Genomic DNA, 27,724 nt, shown 5'->3' on the forward strand with positions numbered 1-27,724 from the left:
AAAAAAACTTACAAAATAGAAAGAAATAATAAAAAAAAAGGAATAAAAGAGTGGGAGGATGGGGATAGGTTAGTCATTAAAATGGGATTTAGCAATAAAAGGTATAAAATCACATGGCTGCTAAACACAAAGGGGTGAAGTAGGTGGCGCGAAAACAACGTCCTCCTTATTTCCTTCAAAATCCATTCAAAGTTCAAACTCTTTGATTTCTTTTTATATTTATATTTGTTACTTCAATTTTGCTTGCTAAAATTCTCTCCGTATAAATCTCCATGTCTCCACGATCTATTCCAGTACCGCTTGATGCCGCCGTAATATTCCATCCGATCACCGCCCGTTGATCACCGGCGATTGCTAATTAAAGCCTCCACCGTCATCCGTGTTTCAATAAGGAAAGGTATTCGTTCGTTGAATTTTAGGGTTTCTAGTCTTTGATTGGGAAGAGAGTTTGGTTCGTGCTGGCAACTGGTGAAAGGTGAGAAATCCTAGGTTTTTTTTTTTTTTTTTTTTTAATGTCTCTGTTAGAAATTTATTTGCTGATTGATTTTTCGTTTCTTTTAATGCAAAGAATTATGAATTGTTTTCTTCAATGAATTTTCCGATTCTATCTTTCTTTATGAATTACTGTATATATGTGGATAAAACAAAAGGGGATTTTTGGGGATTAATATTGTTTTAGAAAGTTGAATTTGTGATTTTATACCAGTATTTACTCGTTGATTAATTTGTATGACCATCGAGGAACTTTTTTACGTATTTCAGTTATTCCAGATTCAATGAATTCGTATACCCCTGTTTGCTTCTCTGGTTCTGCTATTTCTGAAGGGAAGAGAGATTTACCTTGAATGGTTAGATTACTCACTGTCAAAGAAAGACATTGTGATGTTTTGGCTCAGATATCAGAGACATAGGCCTGTCAACCTAGAAATTATCGATTTTTATTCCTAATAAAAATGTCCCTAGTGGTCAAAACAAAAGAAGTTTCATTAATGTCTGGCCTATCTGGAATCACTCTTTTTTTTATGCAAAGTTTTTAACTTGGATCAATGTATTATGTATTGATTGATTTAATTATGTGTTTATAGGGATGGACAATGATCTCCCTTGCACATGGTCTAGGTCTTCCATGTCTGTTCCCGTATCCCCTAGAAGGCTAGAACAATAGCACCCACAAGTTCAATCTTAAAATTATCAAATAATTTTATCAGTACTGCATACAAACAAATCACAATATTATAACACTTTTCTTATTTAGTTTTGTATGTAGATTTCTTAGCTGAATTCACTAGGTGACAAAAGAGGAAACAGAGGTAAGCATTTTGAGATCAATTTTCCCAATATTATCTGTATTCACTAGTGGGACTCAAGTTGACATTTGACAGAAGAACAGATTATTGAGTGTTTTGGGTAGCAGTGTTTAGTTTCGTTTTCATTGAAGTCCCTTTCATGTAAAAAAGGTAAGGGAGAGAAGAAGAGATGGAACGGGGACAGAGTGGAGCAGTGTTATGATTGGACCCTAATTGTACTGCCGTGGTAAAACAGCTCAGCCGACCATGGTTTACTTTTCTCGTGAGAAGGACAAAAGGGTGAATAGGCATAAAATTAAAGGCAACCCCAGTTCCATACTTCCATGTCCGATCCTACACTCCTTCTCCCTCCATCACCCCAGTCCACTCTCTAGTCTCCCCATTTTCGTAGGGGACCCCTGCCCCGCATTTGCAACCATAAACATAACCTTCACTAATGACCGTTAATACACGTTGTGGCCGTCTCCGGAATTGCCTGTGACCCATCTTGAGTCTTGGCCCAGATGATGTTTTATCACCTCCAAACCTGGTTGTCGTCTCCTGATCTTCTTGGAGTTGGGCTTTCCTCAACGAAATTTCGACACCCATTTGCGTTTTACTCGTTGTAATTCTCAATCAGATCTCGGTTCTCTGTAAAGATGTTTTCTTTTTAATTTTTTTTTTGTGGATTTATATTTTGCTTTTTTTTTTTGCGCTTCCATGGTAATATACTTATTTGGTTGTTGCGCATCTGTGGCAGATTTATTGCAGGGAAAGGGATCTTCTTTTTGAACAACTGGTTTTGTTCCTTTGAATGTGGGGATACATGAGAGTCAAGGCCTGTCAAATCTCAAATGTTGCTCTGGGTTGGGGATGTGAAAAAAGCTATCAATGTGGCCTGAATTCGAGAGTTTGAATGGATGTATGTGAACCAGAGAAGCACGCAGCAGTGGATACCCCAAGACCTCCCTTGGCTCCAGCTGAAAGGAACAATGCAGTCACTACACGGCGCCCTCGAACGAGGGAGGTTAGTTCTAGGTACAAATCTCCTTCTCCTTCAACCCCTTCAAATACCAGGCGTAGCGCCTCTCCTAGCCTCACCAGAACAGTGCCTTCGAATTCCCAATTGGTGCCAAAGAGAGCCGTATCAGCCGAAAGGAAGCGGCCCTCCACACCACCCTCACCGCAGAGGCCGCGGACGCCAATACGTGATTCGTCTGTAGATTCCCAATTGTCATCACGAAGGATGTCAATGGGTGGTGGCCGGTTACCTGAGAGCTTGCGGCCCTCCACACCACCCTCACCGCAGAGGCCGCGGACGCCAATTCGTGATTCGTCTGTAGATTCCCAATTGTCATCACGAAGGATGTCAATTGGTGGTGGCCGGTTACCTGAGAGCTTATGGCCCTCCACAATGCGAAGTCTTAGTGTTTCCTTCCAGTCTGATATCATATCTATTCCTGTCAGCAAGAAGGAAAAACCAGTTAATAGTGCTTCCTCAGATCGCACTTTGAGGCCATCTTCAAATGTAGGGCATAAGCAGGCTGAAAAACCTTCCCGGGCACTTAAGCTTACTCCAGATAGAAAGAGGAGTCCTCTTAAAGGGAGAAATTCACATGATCAGTCAGAGAATGCTAAACCAGTTGATGGATTACAGTCTCGATTGATAGATCAGCATCGATGGCCTAGTCGAATGGGCAGTAAGGTATCCTCTAGTTCATTGAATAAAAGTGTTGATTTTACTGACAAATCTGTTGGAAATTCAGCAATCCCCAGTCTGGGAATTGGGTTGTCTTCATTGAGGCGAACCCTTACAACTGATAGTTTGGGGAACCCATTAAAAAAGTCCGTTAGTGATGCTGATGCGAGGTTATTATCGCTTGATGAAATTGGAAGAGTAGGCTCTGAGGCGAAATCAATTGATGACAGTTCATTGCAGTTATCTGGACTTCACAAGTTTGTTTCTCCTAGTTTATCAGATAGAACAATGTTAGCTACCCCTGCTGCCAAATCGCAGTCATTGCCTACTACACGATCTCGACCTGCATCCCCAAGCAGGACCTCCGGAGTTGCGTCCTCTATTGTAAAAGGGGTCAGTCCATCTAGGACAAGACCATTAACTCCTCCCTCTAGAGGAGTTAGTCCATCTCGGATAAGGCCATCTAGTTCTTCTGGTCAGGCCTCAAATTCAACTTCTGTGCTCAGTTTCATAGCAGATTTTAAGAAAGGAAGAAAGGGTGCAAGCTACATAGAAGATGCCCATCATCTACGGCTGATATACAATAGATTTTTGCAATGGAGGTTTTCTAATGCTCGAGCAGAGGCAATTCTTTATGTTCAGAAAGTTAATGCAGAGGTAGGATTTTAGAAGACCTTTTTCAGATGTGGGCCATCTAATTTGTTAAGGCTATTCCTGTTTACCTAGTATTGTACATGTGGAGTCTTGGTTTTATGCAAATATTAGCATCTTCTGCGTTGAGGATAATTGTGTTCTCCTGCCTAAATGAACTAGCTCATACAGTGTATTTTCGCAACAATGCCAAAAAATTTGGGATGTTACAATTGGTTGCAAGCTGCAAACTTAGGCTTTATTTATGTGATCTGGTGGGTTTGTTTCATATGGTGGTTTTGAAAAAAAAAAAGAACGAAGTATTGGTGAAGAAGATAGCATATGATAAGTTCTTAAGTTTTTCAAAAAGACTGATACAATCCCTATTGATTCTTCATCAGTTAGATTTTTCTTATTTCATCCACTTGAATTTCGGTGCCATTCTGAAAAATTTTAATATCATAAATGTAACCCTACTTTGCACTTGGTTGTTAAGACGGGTATTGAGATAAAACATCCTTTTTCTTATGATATTTCTTATTTTGCAGAAAAGTATGTACAACGTTTGGAATACTACTCTAAGTTTATGGGATTCAATAATCAGGAAAAGAATCAACCTCCAACAGCTGAAGCTAGAGCTTAAGTTGAATTTGGTTTTGAAGGAGCAAGTAATACTTCTTCTTTGTCAATATTTTGTTGTTTTATATTTGATTAATTGCTCCTGTGTGGTTTTTTGTGTCATGAATGCTAAATTGTCTCAAGTTCCGTGTGATTGTGATTGATGTGTATTTTACATAATGTGCTTCCATCTCAAACATGAGATTTCATGATTTATCAAAATATTTAGTTTGAAGCTGCTTCTTTGTTTCTTCTTCTTCTGTTTTATGTGGTTTTCCTTAAAACAGAATAAGTCTGTTGTAGAATCATTTATAGGTGCAGATTCTCTATTTATTTCCACAATTCTATTATGGTGAGGGGCTCTTTAGTTTCTCATCGGAAGAAGCTTGCTTTGTAGAAAGTTTACCTGATTTATTGCTCAACCCGAAAAAGAAAATAGAAGTTTACCTTATTTTGCATGTATCCTTGCTTGCCAGCCAGAGTCTAGCTAGACATATTAACTTGCTTGAGCATGTCGGAGCCTGTACTCAGTCAATTACTTAGTGGCACATTTACCTTTAACTTAATTATAAAATTATGTGTCATATCTCAAGATGAATGCTGCAATATTTAAGTTGAGCTGTTTAACCGTATGAAGAATCTGGTGCACGTAAGGCTCTATTACATTAATGCATATATAATTCGTATCAAGGGAATTAAATGAAAGTGTTAGTGTATATACGTATTAGCATTTGTATATATGTATTCATTTGGTGAAGAAGACAAGAACCATAGGTAAACAACTCCAGTGCATAAGACTCCGCAAATAGGCGGGATCGGGGATAAGCAGAATGTAAGTAGACCTTACCCTCACATGATATCTAGAGAGACTGTTCCCGGAAATTAAACCTGTGATCTATAGATTACACACTTATAACTCTTACACTAGGTCACATGTTCGCCTGTTGGTCAAGAACCACAATGAAAGAAAAAAAAATGATAAGAAAGAAGCTCTAGTATACATTGTGATTGTTTGTTATTCATGACATAGTGCAGTGATAGCTAATAATTCTACGAAGGAGGGAAACCATTTGTGGTTTTGAGAACACAGGAAAAAAGTTATTAAGATGGTTATGCTATGTGTAAATACAAACACCCATAAGGAAGGATAATCTAAATCAGGTTGAAGTTGGTGCAAGTACTGGATCCGCAGGAGCATAGATCACGAGTTTGAGGACGTAAGAACTATATGCCAATAATCTTGACAGGGATTGCATTTGTTGAGCTAAATTGCATATATGTTTTCTCTGGCCCACTATAATAATGCTATCATTTTATTGTAATAATAATTGCGAATTCGCTGTCATAATGAGACATATTTATGGAATCTTTAGAAGGAGGGATGCGTTTTGCTATCTTTAAAATTATTTCTTATTTAGAAAAGGTGAGAACAAATACAATTTGCTAGCATCACGTCTAAAAGGCAAAGCCATAGGCTTATCTTTTTAAAGGATTTTATTTAGAAGTGGCATTGATGCAAATATTTTTTGTTTTAGGAAATTATCTTCTATTCATTGTGTCTACTTTAGAATAGGGCAATGAATTTATATATATGAAGTTCCTTCATGCTGTTTTATGATCTAGACACGAACTGTGTAGTGAAGAGCAATTCACTTGTGGTCATTATTTAAGCAATGCAGACATGGTAGACATTAGGCCGCAAAATCAGGTTGTGCCTTTATTTATTTACTTTTGGATGGTCCCAAGATTGTCTTGTTGATTTCACAAATATGAATTGTTTTTAAGAGCATCCTGGGACCTAGATCTCTTTCCAAGGAAGATGCTGACATAGTTCAGATCCACTGATATTTTCTTAATTCCTGTTTTAATCTGGCAATGTTTACATATGGATATGGAAACGTTCCCTGGAAAGTTCAAAGTATTGCTCAACTTAGTATTGTGATAGTGTCACACATCCTATTTATGTGCTCTTATTTGAATTTGAATTTCTACTTGTAATACTTTCCTGTCATTATCTAAGTGTAAATTTGCATTTTAGATGGGCTACCTTGATGACTGGGGTTTGCTTGAAAGAGAGCATATCAATTCTTTATCTGGGGCTGTGGATGACTTGGAAGCAAACACCCTGAGGCTTCCAGTGACCGGAGGAGCGACGGTATGCTTGGTTATATATAGTCTTTTCGACCTAATTTTGAAAAGCTAAGTTTTGGCTTCATTTATAGATTTATAATTCTACAGGCCGATATTGAATCTCTGAAGATTGCTATCTGCTCAGCTGTTGATGTGATGCAGGCTATGGGGTCTTCCATTTGCTCGTTACTTTCAAGGGTGAGGTTATGTTTCAGTTTAATTTGGATTATGTTGTGATATGCGTATAATGCGTAATGTTATTGTAGCTTTTCTTAATGATTTGTTTAATTTAAGCCCCAAGACAGTATCTAATGAAAATGTTTTTTACACGTTGTTTGTGCAGGTGGAGGGAATCAACACTCTCGTCTCTGAACTTGCTGTTGTAGCTACACAAGAGAGAGCCATGCTCAATGAGTGTGAAGCATTATTGGCTTCAACGGCAGCCAAGCAGGTAATAATTCATAATTGTTTATACCTGGTTTAAAAGCATGGAAGAAAAACCTTCTGTATTCCTGCCTGCGTTCTTTGAAATGTAGACTTCTTATATGGCAGGCTATTCCCTAAAATATAGAGTAATTTTCCAGAGCCTTTAAACTGAGAGAAGTCCTTATTCTGCATTGATTTTTGAGGCTCTTAAAAAGTCCTTTCATTTAGCAGAGACACCACAATTCAGTTCCCCCTCTCCTTTTTTTTTTCCTTCGTCTTTCGTAACACAAACACCAAAAAATGTTGCTTATGCAGAATCTTAACTTAATTGAACATGTATGTTACTCTGTGGCATTGAGCTTGTCTGTCTGCTCTGGCTTCTTGGTTGACCCTCTCTCATGAAAGACGTAATAATTCCGAGATTGCTTCTGCTACAAAAGTCCTGTTTTGCAGTCTCTCGTTTGTCTTGGGTCCATGAAGGAAATACCAGTTTAGTTGGTTGTTCAATGCATTTGCAACATTCTTTGATATTAATGTGGTTGAGGTCAAATTAATGCTCTGTTTGTCTATGGCTTTCATTATTCTCTTATCCTGTGCATGGTGAGGCTTTGTCATGTAGCAATTGAAAGACCTGTGACCAGTCTAATGTGTCTTGTTGTCAAATTGGCTGGCCAAAACCAGGCCATCGCTGTTCACATTGCCTCAAAGAAACTCCATCTCTCTAGAAGAGTGTCCCTTTTGCACTTCGTGAACTGTTGGCTCAACAGAATCAGAATTGTCATTTTGAGATGCAGTGTTTCTTCTTACAGACAATTTTTTTTTTTGCTTACCTGTTTCTTTGTCATGCTTTTCATGGACCTTACGTTGATTGCTTTGAGCAGGTGGAGGATTACAGCCTTAGGACTCATCTTATACAAATGAAACAAGCCTTGGAGAAGGATGTGAACTTTTTAGAGATGAACGTACCTGCTTGACACTAACTAGCTGCTGCTGCTATGGTAAGGTAACAATTTACCATGTCTGTCACTTAAAATCAGAGATGTGTGACGGTCGGTCTTCTCGGTGAAGTAAATGTAAATTGTTTCTCTCTTTTTTCTTTGTTTTGCTTCTTTCATTCTTTTATTTTCCTACTTCTATGATGTAATTTTCGTACCATTCAACTGGAAAGAAAATGCAGAAGCAGCAAAGCATATTGAATTTGAAAATAGGAAGCACACAATGTAGAGGAGGAAGGAAAGAAAATTTAGGACTTCATTTCTCTGTGTACGTATGGATGTCAGTTTTGTACGTGGAACTAGTCATACTAACATCTCCTGTGATCTCTACGTTACACCTTTACAACTATGCAATTAGGCCATAAATTCGCAACTACTACTATGGCCATAAGTTTGCCATTACTACTCTTGATAAATTCATAGGTAAGGCGATTATGTGACTTTATGCCAGAGAAGAATCAAGGGACTTGGAATGCAATGATTTCTGGTTATGGTCTCCATGGATGTGGGCAGGAATGAGGCACTGAATCTGTTCTCCCAGATGTTGAATTCTGGTGTTATGGTAACTGCAGTCACTTTCCTTTCCAATACAGTCTCTCAGTGATAATTCTCCGGATGCGTCACTTGGGCATGTTGATTGCCCAAAACGATAGAATTCTGACCGAGAGATTATATTAGAATAGATAGAAATTTGAAGTTATCAATATGAAACATTTGATATTTGGGTGATCAAATTGAAAATTTTCAAATCTTTGGGTGATCAAAAGTGGTATTAGCTCCCCAAAAATCAAAATAACTCTCAACAAATTTGTTATTGGTAGGATGCCAAAATTGTCAATCCGGCTACAAGAAATCTAATTGTAGTGCATGGTGCACCGGTTTCACTACAATATGAGAAGCTATTACACGGCGCTTCTCTAAGCGGATCCGCCTACCATATATTTTTTAAATTTTTTAAATTGTGGGGTCCATGTAATCATTAGCTTTTAAAACTTTTATAAGAATTATTGTGTGCCTCATAATTTTAATAATATATAGTTTTCTACTTAATATTATAAAATTATTTTTTAAGAAGAATTATAAAATTAAATTTAATATTTATAAAAGATTAAAAATACACATTAAATATAATAAAAGCTCATATAAAATAAATTAAATGATAAAAATTAATATAATTTTTAAATTTGATATTTATTTATGATTAAATTTAATCTAATAATTAATTAATTAATATTTACAATTTATTTTACTAATTAAAATTTTTCAGTTTTGATATAAAATAATTTCTAATATTTTATTATTCCCACTTGTATCATATTATAATATTTATTTAATAAAACATACTCTTAAAATTAATTTAAATAAGAATTATATTTATTAGATTAAATTTAATATAAAATTTTAATATAAAAATAAAAAATCTAATATTATAATACTATTTCAACAGTTTTTCTGCAAACGTCAGCTTTTACTTCACAAATAGCTTTTCTACTAGTATTGAAAATCAATATTTCTGTTTTACCAAACGGACTCATAATATAGAGTAAGGATTGTGAAGGACACTAACATAGTTATCAGGGGTGGTAAAACTCTGTCTGGTTTGGATGACGTAAATTGTCCGACTCGGATTAAACCATGTTTGAATATAAGTGATATGTTCGAAATCTGGGTCCCAACATAAAATTTTTGTCCAGTTTAAAATTGGGTCAAAGTCTAAGCACATAAATCTTGTTCGCTTTACTTTTCTAGACGCTAACTCGAATTAGATAGATTATTATTCAGTTTACTTGTCTGAATTTAAATAAATCCGAGTTTGGTCAGTTAATTACGTCTGAAATCTAATCTGGATTAGAGGCGGACATGTAAATATTTCATAAACATGTGCTTTTATCTGACCTAAAAGAGACTCGGAACCGATTTTTTTTTATCACCTCTAGTAATTACTCCATTCATCCTAATTTGTCTGTCATTCTTTGAAAATCCAACTTTTTAAGTAGACATAATTTAATATAATTCAACTATATAAAATAATTATTTGATATTTGTCTTTATTTATGGTGATTTTTTTTCCCTTGAAATAAGGTGATTAAAGTAACAAGGTAATTTTAGAATACAATAAAAAATTTGTTAATTAATGAAGAAAAATAATATTAATTTTTGGAACGACTCAAAATAGAAACAGCGACAACTAAAATGGACGGAGGGAGTAACTAATTATACTGAAGTAACCTACTGGATATTCTAAATTTCTGATTTTCTAAAAACGCATCGTTTTAAGAGGAAAAGAGCCCAAATCAAGTAGGGGTTTGTATTCCCTTTCCACTGTCGTTCCTTACAATAGACAAACACTTCTCCTCTCTTCTCTGCTCCGCAGGAGAGAGAGAACTTCTTATCTCTCCCTTCTTCTCTCTATAATACACACAATTTTATCTATCAAATCCTGATTCAGCATCTCGTGTCGCTGAATTCATATATATCTTTGTTTGCCTATCTGTTTTTTTTGATCCGACGGCGGCGATTTTATCCGGAGAGCTAGATCGAGGTATGCAGCAGAGTGATCAGACGGTGTTGAGCTTGAGACCTGGTGGTGGTCGAGGGAGCAGACCCTTTGGTTCTCGCTTCGACAACTCCTCTTCATCATCATCTTCAGCTGCCGCAGCCGCCAATCTTACTTTTGGCGATCTCCCTCTCTTACGTCCTCATGGCGGCGCCCCTCCTTCTTTTTCGATTAAGGTTTGATTAAATCCATCTCTCTCACAATGGATCTAGGACTTTGTATGTAGACACATGTGCTATTGATGATACCGAAGTTGTTACTGTTTGAGGTGTTTCTGTTTTTTTATGTGCAATGTGAATGGCAGGAGTTTTTTGGTTCTTTTTTGGGGTTATAATAGACCCGGTATTGATGAAGATTAGATCTTGGCTTGGTTTTTCTGATTGGTTGTGCTGGTCATCACATATTAGTGGCATAATGTTTTAGCTGGGCGTTGTGTTTTCTACCTTTGTCCTCCTGTGTTCAATAAGGATTGTAGTTATATGTGAACAGATAAATATGATTTGATACTGAACACATGATGCATTTGAAAATTTGAGTATACTCCCGCTCACACAGAGTTTGATTATGTTGGCAAGCTTTGTGATGTTTGGACTGTAAGTCTGTAACAGAGCAATTAACACTACGGGGATTTGTAATTCAGTGTCCTAATTCTTGGTGGGCCACTTAATATGTGCGCCTGCTGTAAATATGGACGAACAGCAATATGTAGGCTTTAGGTGGGTTTTGTATTAAGTTCAAGATCGCCCATAAAGGACCTACAGAGATTTAAAGTTGTTTTTTTTTATGCTTTGCCATATGTTAAAAATGAAGACATTAAGTACACATTTGACTCAGTCAGTGCTCATGGTTGATTGAATCATTCTCTCTATGATGTTATTTTGGCGGTCATTCCAGTACATTCAAGCAATACTGTGGTATGATTCTGCACGATTTTGTTGAGCTTTATTGCTGTTTTTTATTCATCTGTGCTTTAGATGATTTGATTTTGAATTTGTCAGTCATATTAGTATATGTTAAGGTTTTTGACTTTGTGGAGGTTTTGTTGTTTAGACTGGAGACTCAAGGTTTGAGGGCCGCGAACGTGCACGGTACACTAGAGAGCAGCTGTTAGAGCTTAGAAAGGTGAAAAGTTGAACCATGTATATGAATATGATGCTTGAATATTACGTAATGCAATACAATCCGGAATTGCGATGAACCGTATCAGTCACTTTAGTTATAATACTATAATTTAATTTTGCTCTGCATATTGATGTTTCCTCATAGGCTGTTGAAGTTTCTGAAGAGATTCTACAAATCAAACGGGAAATTGATGTTGAACTTTTTGGTGAGGAACAAAGTTGGGCCCGAGGAGAAACCAATGTGAGTTCTTTTCCAACTCTGATATGGTGATTTGTAGCTTATTTTCGGATTGAGATTAATCTTGTGTCCGTAATTAAACTTGGTGTGTGTCGGTGGCGTTTGGCTTTTCAGTTGTATCTCTTTGTATCTGTTTAATCCTGGTAGGTTATGGTTGAGTGATTGTTAGAACTTAGAACTGTTTGTTGCATTATTAAAGTTGAACTACTATCTCTATGTTCATCTTTCTACTTAACTGGGATGTGATGCGTAACAAAGTTTATTCACTCCCTGCAGCCTCTGAATCAATCTCAGAACCGTAATTCTGAGCTAGATAATCGTGACTGGCGCAGCCGTTCTACTCCATTTTCTACCTCTGGAGATGACAGATCCTGGGAATTTAATAGAGAGAACAGAGAGCTTGGTGGTCGATATGACTCCCGCCAGCCAGAAGCAAATCCGTTTAATCGCCAAGAGCAACCTGTATTTTTACTCATTTATCTGATTACTTATATTTTCTTCTTTTTGTGTCAGTATCTTTGGGTTCTTCTAACCTATAGTGGCCTTGTTTTATGTTGATTCATTCTCTTGCTTCTTATACTCTATTACTCGTCTCGTGATATTTGAAAGTCCTTTCTTTTCTTCATTTTTTTTGGTCTTGCAGTTTATTTTATGAAACATCTGTGCTGTTCTTTAGTTTCTTTTTGGGAAGTGTGACAGATGTATTCTGTGTTAAAACAGGGAGGACCTGCTTCTACTTTAATCAAGGCCGAGGTGCCATGGTCAGCTAGAAGGGGGAATCTATCTGAAAAGGACCGTGTCTTGAAGACTGTGAAAGGGTAAGATGGCTCAATTATAATTCAGTCTTGACTGTTTAAATACTAAACCATAGGCTAAGGGCATAGCTGATCTTCCAATGCGTAGGGAACTCAGCTCAATTTGCTACTAATAGCCATTTTCAATTTCTGCAAGTTCTAAATGAAGTCTCTAGAATAGTGAAGAATCTTAATACTTGCGATTTTGCTCATAGCAAACAATATACAAGATTGATGATAAAATATGTGTTGGGTTTTGACTCCTGTAAACAAGAAAACCAAACACTTGCTTACATTATAAACTTGCAACATCATGTTTTATGTCTAGATTTGGTTTTCCTACTTGAGATCCATGTATTGAATCTTCATTGTTGGAAATGTGTTATGTTGTGTTCATTAGTGTAGGTTGTGACTTGTGATGTAATAAATATGGTATTGCAAAATGGGAACTCAAGAATTTTTAATGTGATTTTGAAGTGTTAGCGTGTCTAGAAATTTGTACATAATCTGTCACCCACAGACAACAGTCAACAATAAACTCAATCACTAGCTATTTTTTGTTTGACTAATGTGCTGCATCATACTTGTGTTTTGCCACTTGTTTTTTGTAAATTTGCAACTTTGGGGGATGCACCCCATTAATTGTGTGAGGTATTTATATTGACACCCTTGGTTTTAGGAGTTGAATGAAATTCATAGTGGTAATATTCATTAATATAAATTGATTTCCTCGCAGGATATTGAACAAGCTTACCCCTGAAAAGTTTGATCTCCTCAAGGGCCAACTTATTGATTCTGGCATCACATCAGCTGATATATTGAAGGTTATATAATTTACACCTAGACCTGCCTTTGCCTAAATATTTTGTTCCTTAAAGTTTTGGAGTCATCAATTGAACTCTCAGTTGGCTTTCTGATGCAGGGTGTTATATCATTAATATTTGATAAGGCTGTTCTGGAACCCACATTTTGTCCCATGTATGCTCAGTTGTGTTCTGATCTTAATGAAAAGCTGCCCCCTTTCCCATCTGATGAACCTGGTGGTAAAGAAATCACGTTTAAGCGAGTCCTCTTGAATAACTGCCAGGAGGCATTTGAGGGTGCTGACCAACTGAGGGAAGAATTGAGACAGATGACTGCTCCAGAGCAAGAGACGGAGCGCCGAGACAAAGAAAGAATCCTCAAGCTCCGCACTCTTGGAAACATCCGTTTGATTGGGGAGCTACTGAAGCAGAAGATGGTACCTGAAAGGATAGTCCATCACATCGTTCAGGTTATTATAGGAGCTCCTTTATTTAGCTATTTTCTAAGCAATGAAACTGGATATGTCTCTGATATTGTTACTTATGTATGCAGGAGCTCTTGGGTCAGGATAGTAAAACTTGTCCAGCGGAGGAAAATGTTGAAGCCATCTGTCAGTTCTTTATCACCATAGGCAAGCAACTTGATGAGAGCCCAAAATCACGGCGTATAAATGATATCTACTTTAGCCGATTGAAGGAATTGACTACCAATTCCCAACTCGCTCCACGACTGAGGTTCTTGGTTCGTGATGTGATTGATCTGCGAGCGAGTAATTGGGTTCCTAGGCGTGAAGAGGTAACTGAAATTTTTTTTGTTGCTTGTGTATGTGAGCATGTGCGTGGGTGTTGTGTGAGGCAGATTCTTAAATATCTAACAATCTCTTGCCTTTGTGTATCTCTGCAGGTAAAAGCCAAAACCATTACTGAAATCCATTCTGAGGCAGAGAAAAATCTCGGGTTGCGTCCTGGTGCCACTGCAAGTATTAGGAATAATCGTGGTGTAATATCTGGCCCCCCTGGGACTGCTGGCCCTGGGGGCTTCCCAATGAACCGACCAGGCTCTGGGGGGATGATGCCCGGCATGCCAGGTACTAGGAAGATGCCTGGGATGCCCGGAATTGATAATGATAATTGGGAGGTTCCAAGGACCCGTTCAATGCCAAGGGGTGATGGACCAGGTGTGCAGGCTGTAGGGCGTGTACAAGTGCCATTGGTTAACAAGTCATCATCAGTGAATTCTAAGCTGTTACCTCATGGTAGTGGTGGGGTAATCAGTGGGGGGAACAGTGCCTTTTTGCAGGGTGTTGGCCCTCCTTGCGCATCCAATTTTGTTTTAAATACTGAGCCTGCAGAGTCGAAACCTTTTTCTGCAATGTCTCTGCCTCCGGTGATGGAGAAAACCTCAGCTCCAGCTGTAAGGTTGAGTCCAGATGAACTTCGGAGGAAAACAATAGCACTTTTGGAGGAATATTTTAGCATACGGATTTTGGATGAAGCATTGCAATGCGTAGAAGAGCTAAAGGCTCCTGCATACCACCCAGAGGTGGTCAAGGAAGCTATATCCCTTGGACTGGAGAAAAGTGCTCCGTGTATCGAACCAGTTGGGAAACTTGTGGAATATTTGTTCACCAAAAGGGTTCTTACGGCTAGAGACGTATCGACTGGTTGTTTTCTCTATGCCTCTATGTTAGATGATGTTGGCATTGATTTACCAAAGGCACCAAATAATTTTGGTGAGATTATTGGAGAATTAATTTTGGCTGGGGCATTAGATTTTAAGGTTGTGACAGAGATCCTTAAGAAGATGGAAGATGACATGTTCCGGAAAGCAGTGTTTGGTGCAGCGATGAGGGCAGTTACTTCTGGTCCTGGGCAAGCATTGCTGGATTCACAGGCATCCGATATCGAGGTTTGCCAGAGCCTGCTGTAAGAGAGGCTTTCAGTGCTTATTTTTCACATCTCGACAATCCCCTTTTACCTGACTTTTTTTTAGGCGAGCAACTTTGTATTCCGTCATAAGGAGGAGCTGCTAAAATGGGTCCTTTTGATTGAGTTGTATATTTTCTCGATGTTATAGCAGTTTGTTTATTGACTAAAGAAATCGATCCATAGTACGCATGGATTTTGCTCTCGATTCTTGGCCAAGTAGATGCGTGGTTGATCGTGGGGGTGATCCTTATAAGGAACCAATTTTGTATTTGTTTATCATTCTTGTTTTGGAGACTCCTTTTGAACTAGTTTATCATGGAACCGTTGATCTCTAAGAGTTTAGCTTGCCTTGTCATGTTGCTCTCAATACTGAATTTGGATTCTCTACTATGTGTTGTATTTTTCTTTTGTGGTTCATGTGGAAACTTGTTAGTTCATCAAATCGATCAGTTCGGTTTATTCTAGATTTTTGTTCTATCCATGTTAAAAAACCTATTTTAACATGACCTGTGAGTGGCTTATGCTGGTCTGATTTGATAGTTTTGCTTCTTGTGTTGTGTAGTTGGCACATCAATAGTTGGGAGCTCGTGCAATGTGTGAACGTTCCAAACTTCTCACAAATTTGTATTTTTCCTCAATGAACATTATAAAAATAGTAGATTGAGAATATCACGGATTATGCCCGGTGCGATGCACCATGCACGGATTCTAGAGACCTTGGCGAAAATCAAATGCACGGATTCTAGAGACTTTGGCGAAAATCAAATGGTAGAGTAATTGCATTGATTTGAACGCTACTTTTAGATGATGTTAGTTCATAAACTGTGAAAATTATATTATATTTATTATTAAATTTTTTTTTATATAAAATAAATTTCAAGCCAATTTGTAATAAAATCAGGCAAGGCATTGTTATCAGACAGTGGGTTTCTGCCATTATTGGCATTGTAATCAAGAATGTTTTCAAAGACTGCAATCTAAGTGTCCAAATGGGTCCAAGGCTCTTTCAAGTCCTTCATTAGAATCTTCTTCTCTGTCTTCTCCGCAACATGAGAATCATCTTCATCGCCCAAGGTTCCCTAAACCCTCCCCCCTCTGTCCTGGTTCTGCATCTTGTATGACTCAATAGCTTTCGTTGCCTCTGTCTAGGAGTTCATCTGTTCATTTAATTCATCAGAGAGCTTCTCAGAATACCGTTTTGCTAGCCCGAATATTAGTTTCTGATCTTCTTCATTGTTTTCCACATTTTCCTGAGAATCATTACCCACATCATTAGGGTTAAATGGGGGTCTCTTCAGTGAGGAGGAAGGAGAGTAAAGCTTCTTCCAGAAGCCAATCTCTCTTGCGACACTAGAGAGCAACATCAAAGCAAATGCATCTGCTTCTACTGGTTCATTAACTTCTTCATTTTTTTCAATTCCCCAAGAATCTTGTCCTGACTCACTTCTTGGTTTCTGATTTTTTGTCCTCCTTTTTCTCATCTTCCTTTGAATTTTGATCAACTGGGACACTTCCGGGTTTATGATCTTTATTCTTCTTTTTCTCAATTTCTTCAGAATCATCAACCCCACCAGTGCCATCAAACCGTCGTTTCTTCCATGGAACACCAAGAACAAAAGGCCTAGCAGAGTCTTTGACTGGTGGCAGAGTACTTCTTGACTTTTCGTTGTGTTCAAAACTGTGGTATTTTAGTAGACTGGCTTGTGCCATTAGAGCGTAAACGGCTTCTTGTAGTGGGACATTCATGGTGGTGGAGCCTTCTTTAAGAGGTCGTAGCTGTGGTGGACTGGTGTAGAATCGCCACTCCTAGTTTCTTCTTCTCTGTCAGACATTCTTTCAAACATGAACAGTGCAATAGTTAGAAAATGAGAGACAAAAGAAGGATTTCCTCTCAGGTGGATGAAATATTATTGATGGTGTGTTTCAGTTTGGATCCTGAAAATTCTGATTTCGGTTGACCGTTTAAAAGAAGTGTGTGTGACACGTCGGATCAAAAAGTACACGTAGGCGGATTGCAACGGCAACACGTAAAAAAAAAAATTAAATCTAAAAAGTAATATAAGAAAAAAGAAAGTATTTATTGCTTTTCAAAATTCAAAAAAAAAGAAACGTTGCAGTATTCCTAATCTCACGGGGAAAAGCAAGTCTTCCGATCCTGAATCCTAATTTTCCTTTCTTTCTTATTGAGGCGGTGGAGAATCCTAATATATTTTCCTTAAAATCATACGCGTATGTATCTGATTACAGAGTAAATCCCAGACCGTTCTTCCAGTGGGGGCTTTTGAGCTCAGACTCGTCACATTGCTTCTTCTCTTACGTCTGCCCAGGGTTTACGATAACTGGTGCGAGCCTGCTTGAAGAGGGCGCAGCTAGGTATTGCCAGCCAGGGCCGCGAGAGAACGAACATTGACCTGATTTGTTCAGGTAGCCGATGATACGAATGTTTCCAATCTGTATGTATTCTCAATTAGCACGGCATCTCTTCCTTCTCCTCACATCAGATTCTATCAGTCACCATTGAAACCCTAACTTTCCTAAAAAAGTTGTTAGAGTTGTTTGTTTGTTACAGATATTTACATAGGTATAGGGAATCACATAGTTCTGGTGAAATTGAAGGTATGGAGAAGGAACGAGTCAGGAAAAGACATGCGCTTGTGTGGGACGTGGCACCTACAGAACCAGAGGTTGGTTCGATTACGGTTGGGGTTTTTTGACAGCGAAGGGAATCGCAAGAGAAAAAGAGAGCAACGGTTCAATTTATGGGCATATGAAACTTTGAATTGTGAAACTACGGGTTTTGATAATCTGACCAGATGGTCATGGTTTGTAGGCGCAACGGGCTCTGGTACGGCATTGCATAAGAGAGGCATGTATGCCACCGAGAAAGTATGATGATTGCGATCGCATTCACGTCTTTGCTCTTGGCGAAAATCTCACATCTCGATGTGAGTATCTGTCCCTTCCTTCCTCGGTCTTTCTATCTTGTGGAACTTGGTTGTTGTCTTTATATATATGTGTTCTCCATCATCGATTCATAAGATCTTGGGGTTTCAACCAATTAGATCATTTTTGCAGAACATCGTATTCATGTAGGTTATTTTTTTGGCCCAATAAACCCCAGCTCTCTTCGAAGGTTTTTCCTTTTGTTGCAACAGTTAGTATTTCGTGTTTATATCCACAGTTTTTTGTCATGTGAACATGATTCCAGCTATCTCTGTTGATGTATTGGTCGTGCAAATTTTTTGTGCCTCTTTTTTTGTGGGTCCCATGAACAGCTTGATGTTGTGCTTGACGTGAAAATTTGATGTCCTTAATTTGAATTAAAAACTAGTACAGAACAATATGGTTCATATGGGATGATGTTGGATTTGCTCAATGGCATATGTTTGGAAAAACTCTAGCCTCTTTATTGCATAATGATATTCCATTTGATCTTGTCATCCACCATAACTATTAATTTGAAAGAAATATCTTATGAAACTTCCAATGGGTTGTTGCCCTTGGCGGGCATAAGTAAGCATGGCCATGGTAAATTTATGGAAGTTTTGAAGACTACACAATAAAAGAGGCTTTTGTTTGTCTAGACATGTGTCGTTGGGCGGAACTTCTGTACCTGTTATCTTTGTTATTTGTAAATCTGACATTTTTTCATACATGTGGAAGTCTTGGACGATGTAAATGATACAATTCTTGGTTGTGAGAATTTTTGTGCTTTTTTGGTGGGTTCCCATGAACAGCTTGATGCTATGCTTGAGGTGGAAAAATGGTGTTCGTAATTTGAATTAAGAACTAGTTCAAAAAAATATGGATTTGCTCAATGGTGCATATGTTTGGACAAATTGTAGCCTCTTTATTGCATAATGATCTTCAATTTGGTCTTATCATCAACTGTAATGTTGAATATGAAAGGAATATCTTATGATACTGGCAATGGGTCGTTGCACTTCGTGGGCATAAGTTCAATCATGACCAGTGGCCACAGTAAATTTATGGGAAATTTGAACGTTATGCAATAAAAGAGGCTTTTCTTGTCTCGACATGTGTCATTGGGTGGAATTTCTGTACGTGTTCTCTTTACCTGCACAAAGTTAACATTTCTTTTTTTGCATCGTTTACATGTGAAAGTCTTGGACGGCGTGCTCGGTACAATTCGTGGTCATGGAAGTGTTTCTTATGCATTTTTTGTGGGTTCCTGTGAACAACTTAATGTTGTGCTTTAGCTGGAAAATATGGTGTCCGTGATTTGAGTTGGGAAATAGTTCTGAAAATATGGTTAATGTCGGGGGATGATTTTGGATTTGCTCAATGTCATATGTTCATGCAAACACTAGCCTCTTTATTGCATAATGAATTTCAATTTGGTTGTATCAACCATATCAATGAATTTGAAAGGAATATCCTATGAAACTGGCAATGGGTTGTTGAGTACAGTTTCTGGAAGTTTTGAACATTATGCTGTAAAAGAGGCTTATGTTTGTCAAAGCATGTGGGGTTGGGCATAACTTTTATACGTGCTCTCTTTGCTTTGTGCAAATTTACTCTTTTTTGCGGTTGTTTACATGTGGAAGTCTTGGAAAGTGCATTTGGTACAATTCTTGGTCGTGCAAATGTATTTTAGTATATTTTTTTATATGTGGGTTCCCGTAATGTTGTACTTTAGTTGGAAAATCTGGTGTCCCTTGAATGCATTTAAATGGTGTTACCAGGTGTTTGAGAAGCTTGGGCCAAGTTTTTTTATTTTCTAAAGAGAAATAAATACTCCCCTTTTCCTGTGGATCTTGTTCATTGTTCAGGAATTTGGACTTTAGCTTTTGGAATCTGTGGCATGTGTCTGGGTTACTCTTGGCTCCTGCTTTATCACTTTTTTCCTATGCAATCATAAATTCTTTATATTGGCAGGATTTATTTGTCCAGTGTTTGCATTAAGTTTCTTATTTGCTTAAATTTTCTTGTTTAACTTTTTCACTATGATGCATCATACTAGCAGATATGAATGATTTACTCTTAATTCACAATGACCTGAAACCAGCATATATTCTGATTGTGTCTTCTAAATGCCTAAAACTGCCTGGCCACAAGGTATCCGGCACATTACAATTGAAATTTTTTTACCTGATGATGCAAATTTTCGGTGCTTCCCGAGGTCAAGTGCCATTAAGCTGATTTATTTTGGCAGTATTGCATTTGATAATCAGTGTCATAGCTCCATTGTTTCTAGAAGGCATTACAGAGCCGCTGAGGTTATACTAGGTAACCAGTTATTATGTTGGCAGATAATATGATTTCTATGTTAGTGGCTTGAATGCACATACTAATTCCTGGCACACAAAGCAATATGCTAGTTTAAGTCCTATATCTAATTGTCTGGAGAGGAGATTTCCCTTTGAAGGTGAACACTTTTAAATTGCATTGAGCATGTATTAAAGAAGGCTATACAATGCCGTGAGAGACAATATTTAGTCACTACAATGATTTCTTAGACAAAATATATCTCATTAAAATGGTTTGCTAAGCAATGAAAAGCTGATACTAGGTTCACTCTAAAGACAGTGAATCTAATTAATGCCCTCGCACTTTGAGATACTCAATGCATTGCCCGTATACTTTAATCTGGATAAGTTGTTTGTAGTGGGGGGAATGTATGATCTAAGATGGGCTATGCATTCACAATGTTTTTGTAATATGTGATTATCATAAACTTTGGGTTTAGGATGTGTTTTAACTTTTATTGAGTTCTAGGATGTCCCGTATAGTATCCTTATTTTCATGTTGTACTTGGTGTGGACTTGCATCTTGATTTGTTCAAGTGACTTTATTTTTGTTTACTCAGTGATGGATGTGGGCGATTTTGGTTTGTGCAATAATGTAAACGTCAATAACCTCTACTTGTGTAGGCGTATTTGCTACTTGAGTCTTAGTATTTGCCTTGTTAAGCCAAGTACACATAACATTTCTAGACTAATATTTGAAACCTCTTCAGATATCATTTCATTTCGGGTTATCAGGCTATTCCTTCCGGATCTGCATGTCATGTTTAGATTTGCATAATAAGTTGCCAGGACAAGTTGCAGAATGTAACTAGATTCTGTCCAGACTCCTGAATCCCAATATCAGTATACTTTCATTTTGCAACTGAGATTGATTGCTTTTCTCCTGGTACAGAGAAATTTGTGTAATTATTGTAATGGGAAGTAGGGAAGTTGTTCAATTGTTAGGCCTTTGCAAAGAAAGATTCTTGGTTAGTCTCACTCCCATTTATTTATGTTTTGATAAAATTGGAATGAGTATTTTATCTTGGAGGGATGTCTTTCCCCCTTATTTTTAATGTCTTGTGATGTCTTATAGTGAATCTGCTGGAGGAATGGAATAATGCCAAACACGTTGCCTCTACAAAACTGCTATCACAATCAATTTCATTCTTGCTTCTTTTTTTAAAACAGAGCACTAGCAGTTTGTTCCTCAAAAAGATCACTATCAGTTCCAAACTTGCACAATTCGGTCCATAACTATGAAGGGAATATGTGATTTGGATGGCAGAAGTTACACTAATTTTTGCCTTTTGGTCAAGTTCTCAAGTCTTTTTGATTCGCTATGAAGCTGTGTGCAAATACGAAGCTGGTTTGCATTGCAAGTATTCTAATGTTATTCACCCAGTTTTTTTTAATATGCCTATCCAGTCATTATCTCTTTTTTATGGATTGAGAATTCAACTTGCCTTCTGTAGGTTTTCTGATTATGATTTGTCCACGCAATATTGCTTATAAACATGGTAACTAAATAGAAACCCTCTTTGAATGCCTGTTAATGGTGTTACCAGGCGTTCGAGAAGCTTGGGCCAAGTTTTTTAATTTTCTAAAAAAGAAATAAATACTCCCCTTTTCCTGTGAATCTTGTTCAGGGAATTTGCTTTTGGAATCTGTAGCATCTGTGTGGGTTGCTCTAGGCTCATGCTTTATTACTTCTTCTTTTTTTCCTTAGCAATCATATATTCTTTATATTGGCAGATTTTATTTGTCCAATGTTATCATTAAGTTTCTTATTTACTTAAATTTTCTGGTTTAACTTTGTCACTATGATGTATCATACTCGCATGTATGCATGATTTACTCTTAATCAACATTGACAGTGGCATCTCACGGCACCAATATGCGATTTGAATGGTAGAAGTTTTACGAGTTTTTGTCTTTTGGTCAAGTTCTCAAGTCATGTTGATTCTTTGTGGAGCTGTGTGTGCAAATACGAAGTTGGTTTGATTATCGCAGTCACATTTGCATTGTAAGTATTCTAATATTATTCACCTAGTCTTTTTTAACATGCCTATCCAACCATTATCTCTGACTGACTCACTGACTTATAAGTTTTTATGGATTGAGAATTCAACTTTGCCTTTTTGTAGTGCTATAGTTGCAAGCAGCTGGATGACTTCCAGCTATTCTCTTTATTGTTAATGGGTTCGGTACTAATATCCAATTTCTATTCCTATGTTGTATTGCCTAATTCGTTGTTGATTTTGTTTTTTCCTAGATATGCATAGCCTGATTCTTTTACTGAGTTGGGTTTCCCTTCTATTGGTTGTGTTGGTTGATTCCTGTATAGTAGTAAAGCTTTAGTCTGTATTTTGCAGGCAGCCCATGAGAGTCAGACCGAGGATCCAAATGTTGGGGATGGCATTTGACCTGTATTGCAAAACGCTGTTTCCATGGCACCAAGGTGGCCATGGAATAACCTTATCCCTGTGCAAATGCTCCATCTCTCGCTTTAAGCACAAACGCACAGACACATTCAGTTTTGCCTTTTACAACTGCACTTCCGTTTCCTGATATTGGCCCAATAGGTACCAAATCTCAGTCAGCTTTGATTTGCAACTGAATGAAATGTATTATTCTTCTTTTGGTGTATATCAATCCCTTTATGTTTTCCTTTGAAGTCTACCACACTGTGGACATAATTCTGATTAATGTAGGTGCTAATGGTCTTGCTGCTCCAAGGGATTTTCTTGTTCCATTAGCCTGATTTGAAGAAGATTACAAGCCAGGTTATACTATAGTACAAAAATTTGGTGGAGAACTTTTTATCGCAAGACTAGATTTTTCACCTTTCAATGTAGTTGTTTGGCATGGTAATTATGTTTCATATAAGGTGAGTTTTACTGCTATAGTCCTGAGACAATCTCTAACATGGGAAGGGGATGGAGGAGGGTCGAGCTCGAGATCTCTATGAGATACTGCACACATGAGTGCCATCTGCTGTGGACTCACACCTATCGCAGCTTTTATTTGTCCATAGCAATCATAAATTCTTTTATATTGCCAGATTTTATTTGTCCAATGTTATCATTAAGTTTCTTATTTACTTAAATTTTCTGGTTTAACTTTGTCACTATAATGTATCATACTCACAGGTATGCATGATTTACTCTTAATCCACATTGACACTGGCATCTCGCGGCATCAATATGTGATTTGGATGGTAGAAGTTTTACCAGTTTTTGTCTTTTGGTCAAGTTCTCAAGTCATGTTGATTCTTTGTGGAGCTGTGTGTGCAAATACGAAGGTGGTTTTATTATCAGTCACATTTGCATTGTAAGTATTCTAATATTATTCACCCAGTTTTTTTTTAACATGCCTATCCAACCATTATCTCTGACCGACTTATAAGTTTTTATGGATTGAGAATTCAACTTTGCCTTTTTGTAGTGCTATAGTTGCGAGCAGCTGGATGACTTCCAGCTAATTTTTCCATTCTCTTTATTGTTAATGGGTTGAGTTCTAATATCCAAATCTCTATTCCTATGTTGTAGTGCCTAATTCGTTGTTAAATTTTCTTTTTCCTAGATATGCATAGCCTGATTCTTTTACTGAGTTGGGTTTTCCTTCTATTGGTTGTGTTGGTTGATTCCTGTATAGTAGTAAAGCGTTAGTCTGTATTTTGCAGGCAGCCCATGAGATTCAGACCGAGGATCCAAATGTTGGGGATGGCATTTGACCTGTATTGCAGAAAGCTGTTTCCATGGCACCAAGGTGGCCATGGAACAACCTTATCCCTGTGCAAATGCTCCATCTCTCACTTTAAGCACAGATGCACATTCAGTTTTGCCTTTTATGACTGCACTTTCTTTTCTTACCATGTGAAAATAATATAAATTAAGAGTTACATTTTAAACTTCCATACTGGTTATGTAGGGCTCTGGATCACTACTGAATGTGCAAATTTGCAAGTGTCTCCTGGTGAAATTGCTGTTTCCTACTGAATGCGGAAAATATGTGGCTGAGATCTTTGGCACCCATTTTCAACTTCCTGATATTGGCCCAATAGGTACCAAATCTCAGTTAGCTGTGATTTACAACTGAATGAAATGAATTCTTCTTCTTTTGGTGTATATCAATCCCTTTATGTTTTCTTTTGAAGTCTACCACACTGTGGACACAATTCTGATTAATGTAGGTGCTAATGGTCTTGCTGCTCCAAGGGATTTTCTTGTTCCATTAGCCTGGTTTGAAGAAGATTACGAGCCAGGTTATACTATTGTACAAAAATTTGGTGGAGAACTTTTTACCGAAAGACAAGATTTTTCACCTTTCAATGTAATTGCTTGGCATGCTAATTATGTTCCATATAAGGTGAGTTTTACTGCTATAGTCCTGAAACATAATCTCTAACATCGTGGATAAAGTGAGGGGTAGCTTTTGCTACCGAAACTTTTTTTTTCTTCTCATTTTCCAAGCAAGCTGTCTTGGGGAATTCTGTTTTTCTTGCAGTATGATCTCAACAAGTTCTGCCCTTATAACACTGTCCTAGTTGATCACAGTAATCCATCGATAAATGCACGTATTTAGTCTGTATTTTGCAGGCAGCCCATGAGATTCAGGTCGAGGATCCAAATGTTGCCAGAATCTGTATGTATTCTCTTTGCTTTTGAAAAATTTTACTTTACATGTTGATGCCTTGGACGGTGTATTTAGTACAATTCCTTGGTCGTGTAATTGTACCTTTTTTTGAACTTTTTTGTATAGAATAATCATGTGTTTTGAAAATCTGGTGACCCTAATTTTGGGAAAAAGACAATGTGGTGTTGCCCTTCGCATGGATAAGTTTAATTTGCATGGTGAGAACCACCCTCAGTATATGTATGGAAGTTACAATTCTTGGTTGTGTAAATTTTTATGCCTCTTCTTTTGTGGGTTCCCATGAACAACTCGATGTTGTGCTTGAGGAGAAAATTTGGTGTCTGTACTTTGAATTAAGAACTTGTTTCAGAAAAATATGGTTCATGTGGGAATGATGTTGAATTTGCTCGATGTCATATGTTTGGACAAACTCTAGCCTCTTTATTGCATAATGATCTTCAATTTGGTCTTATCATCAACCATAACCATGAATTTGAAAAGAATATACTATGAAACTGACAATGGGTTGTTGCCCTTTGCATGCATAAGTTTAAGCATGGCCACGGTATCTATGAAAGTTTTGATGGTTACACAATAAAAGAGGCTTTTGTTTGTCTAGATATGTGTCGTTTGGGTGAACCTTCTGTACCTGTGGTCTCTTCTATGCGTAAATTTGACATTTTTCATACATGTGGAAGTCTTGGATGACGTAAACGATACAATTCGTGGTCGTGAGAATTTTTGTGCCTTTTTTGTGGATTCCCTTGAGCAACTTGATGCTCTGCTTGAGGTGGAAAATATGGTGTCTGTAATTTAAATTAAGAACTAGTTCAGAAAAATATGGTTCATGTGGGTAATGATTTTGCATTCTCTCAATGTCACATATGTTTGGACAAATTGTAGCCTCTTTATTGCATAATGATCTTCAATTTGGTCTTATCATCGACCATAACTTTGATTCTTTGAATTTGAAAAGGAATATCTTACGTTACTGACAATGGGTTGTTGCGCTTCGCGGGCATAAATTTAAGTATAGCCACAGTAAATTTATGGAAGTTTTGAACGTAATGCAATAAAAAGAGGCTTTTTTTGTCTAGACATGTGTTGTTGAGCGGAACTTCTGTACGTGTTCTTGTTGCTATGTGCAAGTTTGAACATTTCTTTTTTTTTTACGTTGTTTAGAAATGGAAGTCTTGGATGGTGTACTCAGTAAAATTCTTGGTCATGCAAGTGTATTTTTATGCATTTTTTTGTGGGTTCTGGTGAACATTTTAATGTTATTCTTTAGCTGGAAAATCTGGTGTCCATGATTTGAGTTGCGAGCATATCTTCATACAAACACTAGCCTCTTTATTGCGTAACAATTTTCAATTTGGTCTTATCAGCTATCGCTATAAATTTGAAAGGGTTATCTTATGAAACTGGCAATGAGTTGTTGCCCTTTGCATGCATAAGTATAAGCATGACCATATTTCATAGATAAGCATGGCCCGATGCTTTTACTAAGTTGGGTTTCCCTTCTATTGGTTGTGCTGGTTGATTCCTTTACAGTAATAGAGCTTGTAGTCTGTATTCTGATTACGATTTGTCCATGCAAAATTACTTATAAACTAGGAAGCACGGACACGGGACATGACACGGACACGAGAAACTCTCCTTGAAAATGCATTTTAATGGTGTTACCAGGTGTTTGATAAGATTGGGCCAAGCTTTTGATTTTCTAAAGAGAGATTAATAATCCCCTCTTCCTGTGGATGTTGTTTGGGAATTTGGACGTCAGCTTTTGGAATCTTTAGCATGTGTGTGGATTGCTCTTGGCTACTGCTTTATCACTTTTTGTTTCCTTAGCAATCATAAGTTCTTTATATTGGCAGGATTTATTTGTCCAGTGTTTCATTAAGTTTCTTATTTACGTAAATTTTCTTGTTTTGAAATTCTGGAAGAAAAAAAAATCCTTGGAATGACGCCCAGGAGTTCTCAAGATGATGCAAATTTTCGGTGCTTGCCGAGGTCAAGTCCCATTAAGCTGATTGATTTTGGCATTGCTGCATTTCAAAATCAATGCCAGAGCTCCATCTCAGAATCAATGCCGAAGTCGAGTGCCATTAAATTTACTGGCAAGGACTGAGCCAAGTTTGGCTCCGCGACTGCACTTCTTCTTCACTTTCTTTACCCGGAAAAGAACAGAAAATATTGCATATTTGTCCCATCACTTGTTTCTCCAGTCTCTCATTGTATTTGACTGAAACAGAGGAAGCGAAAGAACCATACAAATAATTTAGAGCTGAGCTTGGTTGGTCCATGCAAATTTTCTTCAATCTGCGGATAATATGAATGGTGCAATCTTCTTGGCATTAAAATGTGCGGCCGAACAGTTCCATCGCAGGTTTCTTTAATTTATTTTTTGGCTTCATATTCAGTATGGATGTGTGGTGTGTGCGGCATTTTAGTAGATTAGTTGGTCTGTGCCATTAGAGCAGAAACAGCTTCTTGTAGTGGGAGATTCATGGTGGTGGAGCCTTCTTTTAGAGGTATAGAAAGTTTATTATTTGTATTCAGGAAGTTTTCAAATCCCAGCCAAAAAATATGGGATGGGATCTCAACTCCCTCT

The 27,724-nt window shown here is 37.5% G+C and overlaps 2 protein-coding genes, 1 long non-coding RNA gene and 1 other non-coding gene across 17 annotated transcripts; all 4 read left to right on the plus strand.

Moving 5' to 3' along the window:
- The first annotated feature begins 195 nt into the window (after positions 1-195).
- On the plus strand, positions 196-8,224 carry LOC119997350 (AUGMIN subunit 8-like). 3 transcript variants are annotated; one of them, XM_038844296.1, is made up of 7 exons: positions 196-475; positions 2,047-3,642; positions 4,164-4,283; positions 6,272-6,388; positions 6,472-6,561; positions 6,707-6,814; positions 7,671-8,224. In XM_038844296.1, exons 2-7 carry the CDS (start codon positions 2,203-2,205, stop codon positions 7,761-7,763), a joined length of 1,968 nt encoding a protein of 655 aa, XP_038700224.1. In that variant the 5' UTR covers positions 196-475; positions 2,047-2,202; the 3' UTR covers positions 7,764-8,224. The 3 variants fall into 3 exon arrangements, with proteins under 3 accessions (XP_038700224.1, XP_038700223.1, XP_038700222.1); XM_038844295.1 differs by lacking the exon at positions 196-475 and adding an exon at positions 1,595-1,947; XM_038844294.1 differs by lacking the exon at positions 196-475 and adding an exon at positions 1,596-1,911.
- Positions 8,225-10,068: 1,844 nt separating this feature from the next.
- LOC119997179 (eukaryotic translation initiation factor-like) lies at positions 10,069-15,613 on the plus strand. 2 transcript variants are annotated; one of them, XM_038844029.1, is made up of 10 exons: positions 10,069-10,208; positions 10,284-10,517; positions 11,392-11,463; positions 11,608-11,703; positions 11,977-12,162; positions 12,421-12,518; positions 13,231-13,318; positions 13,417-13,767; positions 13,851-14,093; positions 14,202-15,613. In XM_038844029.1, the coding sequence occupies exons 2-10, from the start codon at positions 10,329-10,331 to the stop codon at positions 15,225-15,227; spliced, it is 2,349 nt and encodes a 782-aa protein (XP_038699957.1). In that variant the 5' UTR covers positions 10,069-10,208; positions 10,284-10,328; the 3' UTR covers positions 15,228-15,613. The 2 variants fall into 2 exon arrangements, with proteins under 2 accessions (XP_038699957.1, XP_038699956.1); XM_038844028.1 differs by having other exon boundaries at positions 10,113-10,517.
- On the plus strand, positions 11,003-11,108 carry LOC119998052. The gene has a single exon (XR_005468179.1). It is a non-coding gene; the product is annotated as a small nucleolar RNA snoR103 (small nucleolar RNA).
- Positions 15,614-17,352: 1,739 nt separating the features above from the next.
- On the plus strand, positions 17,353-27,415 carry LOC119996244. 11 transcript variants are annotated; one of them, XR_005467821.1, is made up of 6 exons: positions 17,353-18,171; positions 22,353-22,501; positions 22,851-23,060; positions 23,628-23,808; positions 24,161-24,541; positions 24,671-27,415. It is a non-coding gene; the product is annotated as an uncharacterized LOC119996244 (long non-coding RNA). The 11 variants fall into 11 exon arrangements; XR_005467820.1 differs by lacking the exon at positions 22,353-22,501 and adding an exon at positions 23,190-23,261; XR_005467819.1 differs by lacking the exon at positions 22,353-22,501 and having other exon boundaries at positions 24,671-25,122; positions 27,085-27,415.
- Positions 27,416-27,724: the final 309 nt, after the last annotated feature.

The sequence above is a fragment of the Tripterygium wilfordii genome, chromosome 4 (assembly GCF_013401445.1).
Source record: "Tripterygium wilfordii isolate XIE 37 chromosome 4, ASM1340144v1, whole genome shotgun sequence".
In the NCBI taxonomy this organism is placed as follows: domain Eukaryota; kingdom Viridiplantae; phylum Streptophyta; class Magnoliopsida; order Celastrales; family Celastraceae; genus Tripterygium; species Tripterygium wilfordii.